General features: G+C 37.7%; 1 protein-coding gene across 5 annotated transcripts in view; it reads left to right on the forward strand.

Moving 5' to 3' along the window:
- ash1 (histone-lysine N-methyltransferase ash1) overlaps positions 1-18,265 on the forward strand; it is a 498,911-nt gene that overhangs the window by 417,734 nt on the left and 62,912 nt on the right. For all 5 annotated transcript variants that reach the window (XM_069848493.1, XM_069848495.1, XM_069848496.1 and 2 more), the window contains 2 exons: positions 8,695-9,030; positions 12,211-12,471. In XM_069848493.1, the coding sequence (XP_069704594.1) occupies positions 8,695-9,030; positions 12,211-12,471 (597 nt within the window). The remainder of the gene's footprint in view (positions 1-8,694; positions 9,031-12,210; positions 12,472-18,265) is intronic.

The raw sequence follows: 18,265 nt of genomic DNA on the forward strand, positions 1-18,265 counted from the left end.
CAATGTACTCCTAATCTCAACCAATGTTCACAAAGCACAATTTACAAAAACTGTCAGTTCACAGTTCGTGTGCCTTAGCTAGTTCTTCTAGCTCATTCACTTAAGTTCACAGTATATCGAACCCAAGACTTCCAGAGACAGTCCACTGAACTTCGAACTCAAGACTTTCAGATAAAGTTCACTGCACACCGAACCAAAGACTTCCGGCCGCATTGCTTCCGCCTGGACGCTCACTGCTGTTGTGGACCCACTCAAGTCAAACCCAAGACTTCTGGGTACGCCGCACTCGCCTGTCGCTGCCACAGTTGCGGTCCTCCTCGTGTCGAACTCCGGTCTCGAAGGCTGGCTTCGTGCTCATTCACTGCTGCGTCACAAGACTGACTGACTGTTGGGCATGTTGCTTCCACCTGGATGCTGCTCAAGTTCACCCACGTGTTGAACCCTAGACTCCTGGGCACTGCTGATTCACAAGCTGAACTCGCTGTCCAAACTGGACTCACGTCGCACCGCTCTTCTATTTATTGCTAAGCAACACTTCGCGAGCCTTCAATTTCTGGACGTTTCATTACAACAATCAGCTCGCGTAGCTTTTCGAAACTTCCAGCTTCCCCCCCCCCCCCTTTGCTTCGCGCCACACCGCACCTGCCCTTGCACTAGATGCTTGCGCAACTTCCTTTGCTGCGCCCAGCAACCGCTGCTCTTGCCTTCCTTCTGCTGGACCCGTGTTCGACTCCCGAGGCATCGAGAACATTCCAGCATGGTTGCCACAATATTCAACTGACCTTCCATTTCAAAAACTCTTTGGAATGTGCCCTTCTGTAAGCTACGACTGTTGAACATAAATCTTTAGATGTGTGAGGTATAACTGTAGGATTTAGACTTTGATTTCCAGTATGAAATCCAGTATTCTTTTGTACATCCTGTATAAATCCCCGGAATAAGAAATGACAGAGTTTGACATCTGGGTTGTGATGTGGACACATCCTGCCACATTGGGAAAGCAATTCAACATTGTACAAGTTAACCTGAATATACTACAGAACAGTTTCATTGCTCTATTCTTGGAAACTGTAATGCTTTTCACGCGATTTAGTTCATACATCTCATTCATCTTCTTCGTGGCTAAAATATTTTGTCTGGGCACATGTAATATTTAACATACTGTAACTAACAGCAACTGAGTTTTAACCTTACAACTAGGCAACGTTGCTCAAGCTCAAATGGTTCGTGTTGTTCTGGGCGGCTAAAGAGCCACAACTTCCATGAACTAAGTCGCATGAAAAGGGGTACAGTTTATCATTCATGGTTGATGATTGATACAGGACGGAGTACATTAATGTCACCAATGGCTGCTGCTGCTGCTGCTCCTCCTCCTCTGGAGGGCACATTGCATATTATTAAAATGACATAAACGTGGCAGAATGTATCCATTTTAAAGAAACCTGAATAAATATCACTCCATTGATTGTACCATAGCATTATAAGGTTTAATATTCTGTAATAAATTACCGAACAATAAGAAACTAAACCTAGCCCACTCCAGTCTAATAAAATTGTAATTAAATTAGGACTAACAATTAAAACTTATTGATATTTAATTAATTGTATATATTAGTATGAGAGGACCAGATATTTGAAATAATTTTTGTGGAGACCAGGCACCACGTTGAGTTTCAGACTAGAGCTACAACTGTGCTTCACTTTATCTGAATATTGAAGCCTTGCTATGGGTGGGCAAAGTGGACAACAGTCCAGGACTTGGCGTCCCATGGGGTGCTATACAAACAACAGTAAGAGTAAAAGTGAGAAAAATAGTTTGAATATGTAGATAATGAAGAGCACAGAGTTCGTTTTTTATCCCCCCCTAGCAGTTTCAGAGTTTCAAATTTTGAATTAAATGCTGTAATTTGAATAAAGAAAACTTATGAGACAATAAGTACTGGTATTTTAAACCATAAAACTAGACAGCAAAGCTGCTCCTTTGAGATATGTTACCACTACAAACTATGAGCGGATGTTGTTTCGAATTTTTAAAATTATTGAAGGTTTTACATATGTAAATGTTCTAGTTAATGCTCAGTTCTTAAAGAGAGGATGTGTAGCAGTTTATGTAGTCATATGGGTAGAGATGTTGGAAGAAAATGCCAATCAGGTAAAATCAAAGTTTAAGTAGATGACTTAGAATATATTTGGAAATCAAGACAGGCATGAGCATTGAAACTGAAAAAGTCCTGCCTCCAAACCATCTTGTTACAAAAATGATTGCCTGGGCTAGTAGTTTTGTCCATAGAGAATGATATCATTTTAACCTTGAACTATATGGAAATCAGTGAATTCAGTTCAAGGAAAAGCAGAATATATACTTTTTTTAAAGTGAAATTGCTTTAAAAAATCATGCTAGACAGTCACTTATAAGACAATTCACTATTACTAGGGTTGAATGAGGTGTAATGCCTCCATGAGCATTACTTGTGACTGGAAATATTTTAATAAATGAAACACAGAAGTAATCCTTAGAATGTGCTGTATCATTTCTTAACACAGTCACCAGATAATTGAATAAATTTCTATCAACAGCGAACAAGTTATGTAAAGCAATCACTGAAGAAATTCACCCTCTGTTTGCACAGTCAGTTCCCGACAGACTTTTCAACTTATTCATTTGATGTGTAGTTTTTTTTTATTGGTTGTTTAACGACACTCTATCAACTACGAGATTATTTAGCTTCGATGGGATTGGGGATAGTGATGATATTTGGCGAGATGAGGCCGAGAATTTGCCATAGATTATGGTTGGCAAAAACCCAACCAGGTAATCAGCCCAAGTGGGAATCAAACCGGCACCTGAGCGCAACTTCGAATCAGCACATAAGCACCTTAGCTGACTGAGCTACGCCGGTGAATCAATGTGTAGTGATGTGCATGGAGTTCTTCTTGAAGATAAGATGGAAGACGTCCACACCTGTGGAGTAACGGTCAGCACGTCTGGCCGCGAAACCAGGTGGCCCGGGTTCGAATCCCGGTCGGGGCAAGTTACCTGGTTGAGGTTTTTTCCGGGGTTTTCCCTCAACCCAATACGAGCGAATGCTGGGTAACTTTCGGTGCTGGACCCTGGACTCATTTCACCGGCATTATCACCTTCATTTCAGATGCTAAATAACCTAGATGTTGATACAGCATCGTAAAATAACCCAATAAAATAAAAGATGGAAGACACAGGGCACCAACAAGGGAATCGTCCCAATGGAGTTGTGGCTATTTGAATAAAACAAATTATACAAGCTAATTTTTGTATGACTGTTACACTTTTACTACGTCATACTACTTTTTACCAATAAAATGGTATGAAAGGACGTGTTTCAAACAGTAATGACTGTTTATCACTACAATTTGATTACTTTCTTAGCATTTGTTTGTTTTTATCACTTCCCTAGCATTTGTTTTTATCACTTCCTTGCGAAAGAAATATAAGAACATAACACAAGATAATACAGACTGTCTAACGATGGACACGACCAACATACAACTATGCTCGTGGTTTCTGTATTTTGAGTCGCAGAGAGGGTGCCTGCCATAGCCAGTCACGTTCAGCAGAATAAGTCTATGCCTTCGAATTTCACGATTTTATATATCATTAATAACAAAAGAAGCGACATGAGCGACTATTACCACATTGTTTATCATACAAAAATTAGCTGCGGCCCAGTTGGGTTGGTTCTCTTGTAGTCTGGACCATACAATGTTGTAAGATTCAGCCTTTGATTTGCTTCTGTGGTGGCGTGTAAAGTGTGTGACCTAGCTTTACATTGCAAGGAAACATTTCCTTTTTGCTCTTTGAATCCACCTTAATTGCTGTTTTAAAGTTTGAAACTCAAAATTTAATGTTGTGAGTTGATTGTCTTATGTTGCAGGAAATCAATATGGGTAGCACCATCTGTGTCTAAAAAAAGTGATACAATGAGTTTTCCAGCCAAAACCCATGATTTGATTTTTTTTTCTCTCATTTCTTTTTCTGGGTCAAGTCTTCGTAACAGTATTCCAGGGATTGACGTTTTGTTATTGATTCATAATGATGCACCTACTTTTCATGTCCCCTCATTATGTTATAAAGGAAAACTTCATCTTCTGTCTCATAACGCAATTAAAGTTGCTGGCAAATTTCAAATCTTCTGATAGTCAAGCAAATTAATATTGAGATGTACACACTCTGATTGAATGCCGATTCTGCCAGCAATTTTTTGTTGAATGATCTGACAATTATCTTTAATTAATTAGTTCGTCAATTCACACAGGTAGTCCAACTCTTTCATATTATACAAATTATACTTGTGTTCTTGCATCGTCATCTTCACATCTTTTGGCCCAATGACAGACAGTGTTTACATTAACACTTCCATCACCATAAGCAGCTTGCGTACACCTTATGCTGTCACTGTTCCTTAAATTGCATTGACGACAGTCCTGCACAGGGTTCCATTTCTCATGGGATAAATAGACAACCATTCACTGTAACGACTTACCTCCCACCTACACAGCATGTTTCTGATATCATCTGTTGACGAGTTATGAAGATGAATGCATTACTTTTCCTTCAACCTTCGTCCTACTACTAATATAGAAAGTCCCAGCGAACATTTTTAGTGTTTCTGTCAACCAGAGGCAGCCCCGCCTCCCCCCCCCCCACTACTGCGCTGCTTACATTCATGGGGGCTCACTGTCCTTGACACCTGGCAATAATGAAACGCAATGATTCAGCTAAGAGTAAGTGCAGTTTATTCTCTTATAGGTATCGTGTTGTGTTGTGTAATGGTTACATATTCAGTGCGTGAATGTATACACATTTTGAAACGTATATACGGAAAATGAAATTGTGTGGCAGAACAAGGGAAAACTTCAGATATAAAAACAGAACTAAATTTAGTGAATAGGTTTAATGAAATAGGTTCTGTGAATGGTCAGAAAAGCCAATAACAGTCCTAGGAAGCCCCTCGGATGTTTACACAGGAGACACGAATTTCGAAATCACTTCCACAGTGAGCAAGGAAAAAACTCAAAAGTTCTACTTAATCACAGTAGTTAATCAATTACAGCCCCAAGATCCTGACAGAATACTTGACTTTTGTATAAACGGCAATAATGGGGAAATTGATCTCTTTACTGATGAAGCTTGGTTTCATGTGATAACAGATACTGGGCAACAGGAAAACCAGACTTACTGAATGAGGTTTCACTGCTTGTATGGTGTGTCATCAGTACCCATAGAATTATTGGACCTTTTCCTAACAAGGAACAATAAACAGTGTGAGGTACTGCCCGTGCCTCACTTCCTGAGCTGTTTCTTTGCGGGGCGAGACGCAGAGGGACAGGGTAGGAGGAGCTGCGTACCGCATGTGCCTACTACCTTACGTTCAACACATCGGCCTTTTCAGGATTCCTTTCGTCAGCTATGGAGCAAGATCAGCCATTGACAAGCGAATGTATAGGCTGTCCCCTCACGAAACAGATTATGTCACCATCAATTCCTGTAACTAAACACTAATACCAGTTGTAGACTACAGTCTCTACAAGACATTATAGACCTAATCGCGATTACGATTATCACGTGTACACATCTGTAAACTCTTTCCTCAATGGCAGTGTTTCTCAAACTTTTTCCACCACGAAACCCCTTTTAATCTAAAGTATAACTGCGGAATCCTTGTAATATTTTATTAGTGTTTAAATTAACAGACAAGTGAAAGCTAGTATCTCAATAATTCTGTTCAGTGGGACGAATGTATTTGCTTTTTAAGCCTGCAATCTGGTTTTATGGCGGAAAGTTGTAGTCTCATTTCTACTGTACTTCTGCATTTTGTCTTTTCGATATTTTGTTTTAGTGAACAGATGCGCAGAGAATCCAGTGATGAAAGTGATAAATATTATGGGCATTTTCCGTTTTAGATGTTCATTAAACATATTATTATTACGCATATTCTTGGATTATTATTATTATTATTATTATTATTATTATTATTATTATTATCGGTGGTTTCATGTTATTATTGATTCATATATCCGTAACATTTATATATTTTTATAATATCCACTAAGTATAAAATAGCCACCGGAGCAGTCCAGTCGGCTAAGGCATTTGCCTATCGATCCAGAGTTGCACTCGGGCGCGGGTCCGATTCCCGCTTGGGCTGATTACCTGGTTGGGTTTTTTTCCCGAGGTTTTCCCCAACCGTAAGGCGAATGTCAGGTAATCTTTGGCGAATCCCCGACTTCATCTCGCCAAATACCATTTTGCTATCATCAATCCCATCAATGCAAAATAACCTAGTAGTTGATACAATGTCGTTAAATAACCAAGTAAAATCATATAAGGCTCACGGAACCCCAGAACATACTTTGAGAAATGCTGCTCTATGGTAATTCAGCAGTTGTCCAGACTGAACGAAGAGTGGCCTAGTGTGTACTTACATTTTAGGAAATCGCCATCAGAGATAATAGCGATAGTGGTAACCACGATTAGAGTATCCAGTATTATAAACAGTAAAGATGCCTGCGATGGTGTAGGATAATGTTTTCAGAACATGTAATATGCTGCCGTGCCGCCACGTTGCACCTCCCGTGACGTTCCGAGCAGACCTAAGAGACGTGGTTATAAGCACTAGGGAACTCTTGGTTCAGGACGTGAGACACGGGCAGTACATAAGTTTCAATTTAGAACCATTGCGTAAGAATTTTAGATCTAACACCATGTGACTTTTATTTCTGGGAACACTGAAAAGTAAAGTGTATGTAACTAATCCTCATATGCTGAAGGAACTTAAAGAAAACATTCAGATTGAAATTCGTGCAGAGGAACTGATGTCTATGAATGACAGCTTTTTATGACAGTTTATTAGCAGTATGTATCACACAAGATGGGCAATACTTCTAACAATTACTATGAGGAAGATGAGTACCGATTGTTATTAATAACATAGTACGTAAATTTTAATCTAGTGAAGCTCTGTGAGTTGACATGCAAGCAATGGCAGTAATGGAGGGAACCTGCACTGGTCAGCTGGCTGCTACATAGTAGTAGCAGTAGTAGTGAACCATAAATATTAGTACAGTAGAACTTGATTATAGCGACCTCGTTTTGTGCGACACCTCGCCTATAATGTCAAATATTCTGTGATCCCAACTAATTCCCCATAAGACATATGCTTTCCTACCTTGCTTAATATGACAAACATATATGCATCTACCTCGCATATAATGTCATTTTCAACCTCAGTTTGGAATACAATTTTCTAAGAACCAAAGTATTTTAAGAAATATTTTGCTGAAATCTGGCAAATCCTTTACTGCTCCCTTCTATCACAGACCTCTGGAATGCAGGCAGATTCCCCACCCCATTGTAACCTGCCCAAATTCATGCGGTATTAATGGTACCTGCATGCGGTCAGTTTCGACAGGAAGTTTTCACTACGTGCACTCATTTTAACACAGTATGGCCACTAAAAGAAGTGAGTGACGTTTTAGAAGTCATTAGAATTGTGAACATTTCTATGAAGTTAGAGGAGGGAATATGAAGCTAGGAGAGGGAGCAGTAAAATTGCAACTGAAATAATGAACATAGAATGTAATTTAGAAAGTGTATACCGTAAAACGGGGTGACTTGATACACTTGGGGGTGATTTGATACGTTTTGTAGCTTGATGTTTCGAAACGAAACATCAACCTACAAGACATGAAGTCTCTGAGCATATAAAACAGGGAGATTAGACACGCTGGGGAGACTTTATACATTTTGTAGGTTGATGTTTCGGTTCCAAAACATGAACTTACAAAACGTATCAAGTCCCCCCAGGTGAATCAAGTCACCCCGTTTTACGGTATTGGGCAAGTAGGAGACAACAGAGTAAAATTACTGATTACTTCACTCCTTAGTAAAGAAGTTTGGTGAGTACTGAACAAACTGTTTTAATACAGAATACTGTATTTATAATTGTACGTGTATTTTATTGTGTTCATGGTATGCTTAAAGTGAATACATAAATCTAAAATAAGTCTAATTATGTTTATTATTTTTCATTCTCCACCTCACTAGACTGATAATATTAATCTCGGTTACTACGACACTTGTTTATAACAACATAATTTTCAAGGTCCCTTGGATGCCGTTATAACCAAGTTCTACTGTACTTAATTGTCCTGTTCTTGAACTATGCCTATTGAAGATCAATTGAAATTGAAAACACAAGATTATAAAGAAGGAATGGGTCTCACATTCTTAATTCACCCAGTGCCTTATAGAATTTCTGTCTGCAGGTGCATATTATGTCGTCAACGGTGAAGACGAGTGTGGAAGAAGTCATAAAACGAAACACGAAATGGCTTTGAATGTGTTATCTGTTAAGACTTTCTTTTTGGGGTGGAAGTCACTTTCTGATTCATTGTGTATATGTATTGTACTTACTGCATCAGTAAAATGGTATACGAAAAGTAAATGGTAATATATTTATACAAATAAATTGAACCAATCATGCATGTCATTCTTGCATTTAAAGGATCATATTCGCAATTTTGTTGTTGTTCCTGTTGTGCAATAAAACACATGTAGTATTATGTGTAAGTCAGTTTCTAGGAACATGTTTTCTATATCCACAGAAAAATAAAAGAAAACATATATATATTTCTTTATGTAAAATATGATTTCAGATGAACGAGGAGAAATGTTAGCAGCGCCTTTTCTGACTTTGCCATCAAAACGCAAACTTCCACAGTATTACCAACGTGTCACAGACCCCATTGACTTGTGCACCCTTGAACAGAACATTGTTACAGGCTATTATCGCACAGTTGAATCATTCGATCGTGACATGAATAGACTTTTCAATAACAATGTGAAATTCTTTGGAAGAACATCAGAGCTGGGTATAGCGGCCACGAGATTACGTAAGGCATACAACATGGCAAAGTCTGACTTCCTTGCGCAAATAGAGGACATTCTTGGAGAGAGCCCTCCAGCATCGTTCATTCCAGAACATGATCCAGGTTGGTGTCATATACAGTATATTACATTTATGTATGTCGTCACACACAAATAAAAGAATGACCAGTTGTACACTTCTGTTCCTGTGTAGCATAAAATGCAGTAGTTACTATAACTATACATTTATAAAAATTAAGGACAGTTTCTCCACGGAAGTGAAAGAACTCCGCTATGTGATGATTTAATCTGAGGGACATACTTTACACTGTATTATATGCAAATCTTCTGCATTTGATTGGTCTGTTCTATGTCGGACTTTTACTGTATTATTTTTTTGTGCATATGTTATCTAGATAGTTTTTAATTTTTCTGTTATATTTCTTAATGTTAAAATCGAAAATTGTTGTTAAGCTATGGATCCAGTGGGTGGTGATGGTAGTAGTGGCAGAAGTTGCAGTCATGACAAATTCTAAGACATTTTTTATGCAAACTACTTTCACTGCACTGTCTTTCAAATGTAAAATACAGTGTTACTGTAAATGATCTTTTCCATTACAAACTTGGAAGACACTTAGAAGCATGATATTGGTATCAATGGAAAGAGAAACTCAAATATTTTTTGTTATGTTGGTGAACCTGTCGCATATTTATTAATTTCGTTACTAGGAGAAGATATAACAGAAAAATGGCTGCAAACAAAGACAGGAGGGCATTTTGTGTGCTAGATTTTCACATATCCCAGTCTGTTGTCACTGTACAACGCAGTTTTAGAAGAAAATTTGGTGTTGATCCGCCCAGTGGGCCCATTATCCGTAAGTGGTGCGCTGACTTCAAAACGAGGGGATGCATCTGTAAGTGGAAGTCAACTGGTCGTCTATCAGTAAGTGAGGCAAATGTGGAGCATGTGAGAGAGAGTTTCACACGAACTCCACAGAAATCCACTGTAAAAGCCAGTAGAGAATTAAACATCCCCCAACAAACTGTGTGGAAGATTTTACATAAACGTTTGAAGTTCCATCCATACTGTCTGCAATTGTTGCAGGCTCTGAAACCAGACGACAAAGCCAAGCGACAGTCTTTCTGTGAGGAGATGCAACTCAGAATGGAAACTGAAGCTTTCATCGAATCATTGGTGTGTAGTGACGAAGCCATTTTCCATCTGTCAGGAAAAGTGCACAAACACAATGTCAGGATATGGGCTTTAGAAAATCCTAACAGTTATGTGGAACATGTATGCGACTTCCCCAAAGTGAACGTGTTTTGTACTATACGTTATGAAAAGGTGTATGTCCCTTTCTTTTTTGTAGAGGCGACAGTCCCAGGTAATTCGTGCCTAGACATGTTACAGTTCTGGCTTCTTCCACAACTGGAACAGGACATCGAAGTAATAGTAATCTGTATAGTTCTATTGATAAATTGTTTGTGTTTGTAATTTGAAGTCGTTTGCATGATATGCATTATCAATTTCTGTATATCACAACTGATTGAATTGTTTATGTCTTAAATTTAATTAATTTGTTTTGTATTGTACATATAGCTCAAGTGATGAATGATCGTTTGTGTTTGTAAATTTAGTAATCTGATTAGCTATGTATTGTATATTTTTAGTAGAGCCATCGATGTAGCTCAGTCGGCAGACTCGCTGGGCTGCTGATCCGGAGCTGCGTTCGGGCTTGGGTTGGATCCCCCATTGGTCTCATTGAATGGTTTCTTCCGAGGTTTTCCCCAGCTGTGGGACTGAAGCCGGATGGTTTATGGCGAGTCCTCTGGATCACTTCATTTCACCCCTTTGATTTGATTACCTGGTTGGGTTTTTCCGAGGTTTTCCCCAACCAAAAGGCAAATGCCGGGTAATCTTTTGGCAAATCCTCGGACCTCACCTCACCTCATCATTGTAGAAAATTACTAAATTGTAAAACTGTAAAAATTGTAAAATATTGTAAAAATTTGTCAAAATTGTAATTGTAATATTGTAAAATTTTGACTTGTTCCACATCTTAAAGCTTCATTGCTCATGTAAGATCTATGGAATATAATAAATGAAAGAATGAATGAATGTCTCATTTTTCAGCAGGATGGGGCACCACCCCATTACCATTAGATGTCAGAAACGAACTGAATACACGACTCCCAAGGAGATGGATTGGATGTGCTGACTGTGAAGATTTAGAATGTTTGCATTGGCCTCCACGTTCCCCCGACCTCACTCCTAGTGATTTTTTTCTGTGGGGTTTTATAAAACAACAAGTGTATCAGCCACCATTACCACCTACCAATGAGAATCTTCAGGTCCGCATCACAGAGGCCATTGCACTGGTGGATGGTCCAATGCTACAGCGTGTATGGCAGGAAATTGACTACAGACTTGATGTGTGTCGTGTGACACAAGGAGCTCATGTTGAGCACATGTGACTTACTTACAGTTGTGAAACAAATGTTTCTCTTTCTGTTTCATGATTTCCAGTGAAAAATTTTTAAAATTGTTGGAGTTTCTGCTTCTGTTGATACCAATTTCATGTTTTCCAATTTTTGCTGATTTAAGAGTAGCACATGTGATTTAACCAAATGGATAACAAAAAATATTTGGGTTTCCCTTTCCATTGATACCAATTTCATTTTTATAAGTGTCTCCTAACGATAGTTATTCAAGTTTGTAATCGGAAAGATTATTCATAGTAACACTGTATATAATATCACTATAATATAAAAGTACCATAAACTGCTTTGTCAGTTCCTGATTTATCTTGTATATTCTTACAGATCACACAGTTCTGTGTAACGTGGTCATGTTAAGAATAATTATATCAGAAAATCTATTATTTGTTGTTACTAATGGTTTTGGTTTCACATAGGTATGATTCTTGTCCACAATGCAGCTCATGCTCATTAATTAACAAATGATTATCAGTAACTGAGCATTTTTTTTTTTTCACTAGATTGACCTAAACGTAGTAAATATATTATGCTATCTGCATGATCACATTTAACAGCAACTGAGAAATTTGTTTCTTTACTTTAGAGTAACTAGAAACATAGCAAGTTCATAATACACGGCATCTCTTAAATGAAATTATTCGAGGAAGGCGGAGAAGGAAGAGTGGAATACTCTGTAGAAGTGTAATGAGGAATTTTATGCATTGTAATCAAACACATTCTCATATAGGGAAATTTATAATTACCTAGTGAGTTTATAAACGTGTAAGATGTAGAATCATGAATGTAATTGGTTTCTTTGTTCACAGGAGGAGAGGAAGAAGATGTTATTAGATGTATATGTGGCTTATACAAAGATGAAGGCATGATGATCCAGTGTGAGCGATGTCTTGTGTGGCAGCACTGTGACTGTGTCCGTGCTGACGAGGGTGTGGAACATTACTTGTGTGAAAGGTGTAACCCTCGACCTGTTGATCTGGAAATAGTTATGGATCCACAACCTCACTATGCTACACCTGGACTCATAAATTACATTACGTTACTCAGGGGAGACCTGCAGCTGAGGCAAGGTAATTATGAAAGGGAAAAGTTGAGTTCCTGGGCAGCTCAGTTAGTAAAGCATTGGTCCCGGTTTCGATACCCGGCCCTGGAATAATTTTTCCCTTGAAATTATTCAATAATTCATAATGTTATTAAATCAATAAATTGGTCAATACAGGGTAATTACAAATGATTCGTCAGGTTTTAAGTCAAATATTTGCGAAAACTATGGATGCAGTATGTTTGTGCTAATCATGAATTGAAAGAAAAATTCTGAAGTTCACTTTTCCATTGTTGTAACTCTGGCGTATGTAGACAGATGGCAGCACAAGCATAGTTTTCAGAATGGTGTCTATGCAGTAGAAAGCATTTGCAGTTTTGGAATATGAGAAGACATTTTCCTTTGTTACCATACAGCATACGTTCAGATATAATACCCTGGAACTTCACCATCAGGTCACCAAAGCATTCTGCGATGGCATCTTCAATTTAAGGCAACTGTACTATGAGTAAAAGTAAAAGCAGTGGACGCCCAGGCATTTCTAATAAGCAGTGGAATGAGTGAAGGCGAGTTTTATTTGCAACCCTCAGAAATCAACATATCGCACCAGTCTGCAACTTGGTATTTTGCTACCAACTGTATGGAAAATTTTACGAACTCGATTGCGAATGAAACTGTACCACATACAGTTCTGCAAAAACTAAAAGCAGAGGACCTCGTCAAACAATATGAATTTTGTAATTCCATGCAGGCCGCTATGGAGGAGAATGAAGGTTTTGAGGACTGTCTAGTGTTTAATGACGAGGCCACATTTCACCTGAGTCGCAAAGCTAATCGCCATAATGTACGCATCTGGGGTACTGAGAAACCACGTTTGACAGTGCAACATGAATGAGATTCTCCACCTAACCCCCCCCTTACCCCGGAGACAATTGTGACCGGTATGCCATTCCTTGATATGCTGCAGCAATGTTTGTTTCCTCAAGTGACTGAGGATTCCAATAACGTCATATTCCAACTTGATGGGCGCTGCCCCATTGGCACATTGAAGTGCGTCGCTATCCATCGCTTTTGGATTGGACGATGTGCTCAAGATGACTTAACGTTGTTACATTGGCCTCCTAAATCCCCCAACCTAATGGTCTATGATTGTTTTCTCTCGGGGTGTGTAAAAGACATAGTGTACGTGCCACCATTACAAGCAACTTTGGTTGAGCTCAAGGATCGCATTACAGATGCATTTACGACCATTACCAGGGATATGCTACTGGGTGTATGAGACGAACTTCAATATCGCATCAATGTGTGTCGTGTAACGAGAGGAAGCCACTTCGAACACTTGTGAAGGTGTGTCCGAAACTTGGACAATTTCTGTTTATTTTGATGTATCATACATTATTCTAAGTGAAAAATGGCAAGTTGTAGCCGATTTAAGTGAACACCATATTTTAACGTTTTGGTGGCTACTTCATTCACACACAACCACCAGAATGTCTGGAGGACCACACCTGCTGTTGGTCGATGGGTCCACTGGACCTAGCTGGGAGATCTTGTTGATCACCAGCTTTCCCTCCTTAAGCCACTGGAGGACTATTTTAGTGCCATAGCAGGTCAGCACTAGGAACAGAAAAGTAGAAAGAGGAGGAAGGAAAGGGAAATGAACCCCTAGGCCTCGAATGCTCTAATGCCGTCAGGGTCGAAGAAAGTAAGAGTTCAGTCAGAGGACTGGATAGGAAAGGGTAAAGAAGGAATTAGGTATTGAATAGAGGAAAATTACACCAAATTCAGTCATTAACTCGTCAAGCTGACCAGTGCTAATTGATGAGTAGCCCCTCTCTTTAGTTCAGCTTGTAAAATTATGCTTACTAACAGCTGCACCACGGGAAGGTAGGGATCGGACATTGGGTATTTGTCCAGGTTGGTTCCTTAAAGCCTTCAATGGGAAGGATTAATGGCTCTTCCCACTGTATCCGACAGATACCCTTTTGTCTTTAGAGACAATTAATATTAGATACCCTCCACAAAACTGGCTTCATTTATACACTGACGGATCCTTGATCTCCAGAGAACAAGGTGCCGGTGCAGGTGTTACGTGCTGTCTCTTCTCACTTTATAGATCTCTTGGGTATGGAACAACAAGTTTTGATGGAGAAATCATTGCAATAAGTGAAAGTCTCAGGAATCTTCTATGCCACATCAGTAAATTTAAAAATGCAGTTATATTGTCAGACTCCAAAGCATCTATTCTATCAATCGTCTCTAAACACACACCTTCATCTCAAACAGCAGAAATAACTAAAATGCTCTCTCAATTAATATCACTCAATAAAAGAATTGTATTCCAATGGATACCATCCCATTGTGGAATCCTGGGAAACGAGAATGCGGATGCTTTAGCAAAGAAGGGCAGCACTGCTACTTACAGACCTGTTACTAAATCTATGTATTACTCTGTGAAGAGATTTATTAAATCTACATACTTAGACTTCAACAAACAAAATTTGATAACACAATCCCAAGGGAAAAAATGGAACTCTCTGCATCAAAATCCACAGTTAATTCCCGATTTACCACGAAAATCGTCTGCAGCTGCATTTAGATTGGCAACAGGCCATGATTGTTTGGCCAAACACCTGCATAGAATTGGAATATAACAGTCCCCTAACTGCCCATTGTGCAACTCAAGCCAAGAAATGGATTCGGAACACCTCAAAATCTGTGCTTCAGTGGCTGGTAAAAAAATATTGAAAAATATTGGAGTGCAAGAGGTCAAATGACTTTATTGTCAAACACTTGGCATTAGAAAACAACAAACAACAACAACATTATTCTAAGTTCTATATTTTTCTTTATGCAGCCACTTAAAACCTGATGAATCATTTGTAATTGACCTGTAAGTAGGGATCACAGAGTCTTACATCATATTACAATTTATGTTTTTCCAGTAAAATGGAAGAGAGAATGTACGAGAGTGAGGAAATTACTAATGTTAAAATTGCTAATTCTATTATCCATATAAATTTATTAAAAGCACTGTTTCAACAAAATTGAACTTTATATAATATGATGAAATAATAGAACTTGTTAAACTAACACTGTATTATGTATAAAGATCGGAAGTTCAGGTATTATAAATCTTTAAAATAAGCAGGCAAAGACGCATTATAAACAACTAATATAGGCAAAAAAAGACAGCAAAGAAAAACATAGTATTAGGCTTATATATGTTATTATTTACCTGGTTAATCAATCAGCATGTTTTTGTTGACGTTGTGATGGATGTTTTGTTGTAATTAAGTTTAAAAATGTTTCTGTCTACACTTGACAGCAAAATTTTATGAAATTGTATTGGCTTATTGGTTATACATTATAATCAAATCTTATTTTAAGTTTCCTACTGTAATGTTCTGTCTCCTGTCAGATAACAGTTTTCATACGACAAAATGACCATTCAATATCTGCAGAGGTTATGAGGGCAAATAGGAGCACAAGCAACATAGAAGGGTTCATTTCAACTCAATAAAACTGTTCCCTGGTAGAATTTAAAAAAAAAATTTAAGTTTGTCCAAATAAACCCATTTAGTAAGGACTTCTCAATGTTATCTACCGCCTTTAACTTACTGCCAACCTTCATAAAAATGGAATGCTGAACACTCATCTTCGTCTTCAGATTAGACATTATGACCTTTCGAAGTTTACTACCATAGAAATTCTGTGTAGCTGCTGAAAGTATGTAGTTCGTATGACCCTAAACTTTCTGGATCTAAATTACTTACATGAACACATGAAAATAGAAACAGAAACTCAACAATATCAATGGCCTACTGATATTTCCAAAGATTCTACACACATCATATACCATAGATGTTAAAGCATGTATAAATATTATATGTTAAATAATTTTGGAAACCTTGTAAAATTAAACTTGCCACATATAATTTATGTAAGTGCTAGAACTGTCAACCATCCTCTCTAATGCACATTTCTTCTCAGAAGATTTCTAGACACATGCTAAATTTCATCTCTATCAATAGAATTGAACTCGAAGCTCATAGTTGTCTTAGTTTAACAATTTCGGAAGTTACTGCGACTTCACCTTTCCGAAAATCTGCTGTTTGCTTTGTTTAGATTGGTGACAAGTGATGATTGTTTATCAAACCATCTTCACAGGAATATTCAGTACACCTTCCTGTACCCTTTGTAACACCAATGAAGAAATGAAAAAAGATACCTTTGTGCAATAGTATTGGATACATCTGCCTGTTGAGCTAACTTAATGATTTCCTGGAGACTGTTCTAGCCTATAGCCTATGTCATAGAGATTTTGTTCAGTTACTTTGCAGAGCTCGACTTAATGGAAGTTATGATCCCAAACTCTTATTTATTTTTTTTTTATCTGTGAAATCTGAGTTTTCAAATGGTAACATATCATGTTTTTCATTTCATAAAATTACATTTATAATATTAAAGGCCCTGTTAACTTAAAATGAAAGGGGTACTCATAACATAGATTTTGTTTAGTATCTATGTTTGAATTATATTCATGCACTAAATACATTTTAAATAATTTTATCATCAATGAAACTGTTTTATAAACAAAGAGCACAAAATTGAAATCTCATTCATTCATAGTTTTCTGCCCAAGGACAGGCCTTTCACTGCAAACCCAGCATTTTAATTTTTATGTTTTGAATTATGTTCATGCAATAAATACATTTTAAATAATTTTATCATCAATGAAACTGTTTTATAAACAAAGTGCACTAAATTGAAATTTCATTCATTCATAGTTTTCTGCCCAAGGGCAAGTCTTTCACTGCAAACCCAGCATTTTCCAATCTTTCCTTCTAATTGAAATATGTGTTTGAAAATTTCTTGTAAGAACACTTTTCGCTGAAACAAATAACAATTTCGGAATTAAACATATTTTTTCATAACTTATTTCACTGTTCTGAGTAGGCCTATATATATAAAATTTTATTTTTTATTTTATAATAAAAAAAACTGTTATATAAACAAAATAAATATACCGGAATTTTTCATTTCAAATATTTCTGTAACATTTTTCACTGAAACAAATGATCATTTATAAATTCAAATATTTTCAGTCCTTAATTTTACTGATCTTGTATTGTTTTATTAGGAAGGAAAATCAATGAATCTTCTTAATATATCCAGTTGTTCGCTGACAACATGAAGTCCACTATAGTCCACTGTAGTTTATTTAGTTTTTGTTTTTCGTGAGAAATGAGAGGTATTTTGATCGGTGTTCATTGTAGATGCCTGTTTTAGGAAGGAAAATAAAACAAACGAAAATAAAATGCTTGCTACATACAGAATAAAACTATGTAAACAATGACTACACTTGGATTAGTTTGGTCCACTGTGTGCCTTGTTTGTCCAAGACAGACAAGTGGCCTGGGTGACATTTTGTGAATCCGATGCTGACAGGTGGACAATCTGCTTCAGTCCCCAGTAAAACCAGGTCTCATTTGGTGGATGCGTAGCCTGATAAGCCATAGGGCCCCTGAGCCCTTCCTGTATCAGCATGGAAAATCCGTACCTCCCCAGGACTTCACCCCAGCCTATTTTTACTACTGTAGATGATAGATGAAATGAGGGGGAGATGAAGACTGTTGATGGAGTGATCAAAGGAAACGAGAGTACCCTGAGAAAATCTCTATGTTAGATCAAATCTAACTTGGCGCGTCACTTCAATAAAGAATGCTGTCAGCAGACTTGTAATTAAATCCTGGGTAAATGAAGTAGAAGTATGGAAGAAGGCACTGTTGGAGCATCTGCAACAATAACAAAGTAATAAT

This window comes from Periplaneta americana, chromosome 15, assembly GCF_040183065.1.
Source record: "Periplaneta americana isolate PAMFEO1 chromosome 15, P.americana_PAMFEO1_priV1, whole genome shotgun sequence".
NCBI lineage: Eukaryota > Metazoa > Arthropoda > Insecta > Blattodea > Blattidae > Periplaneta > Periplaneta americana.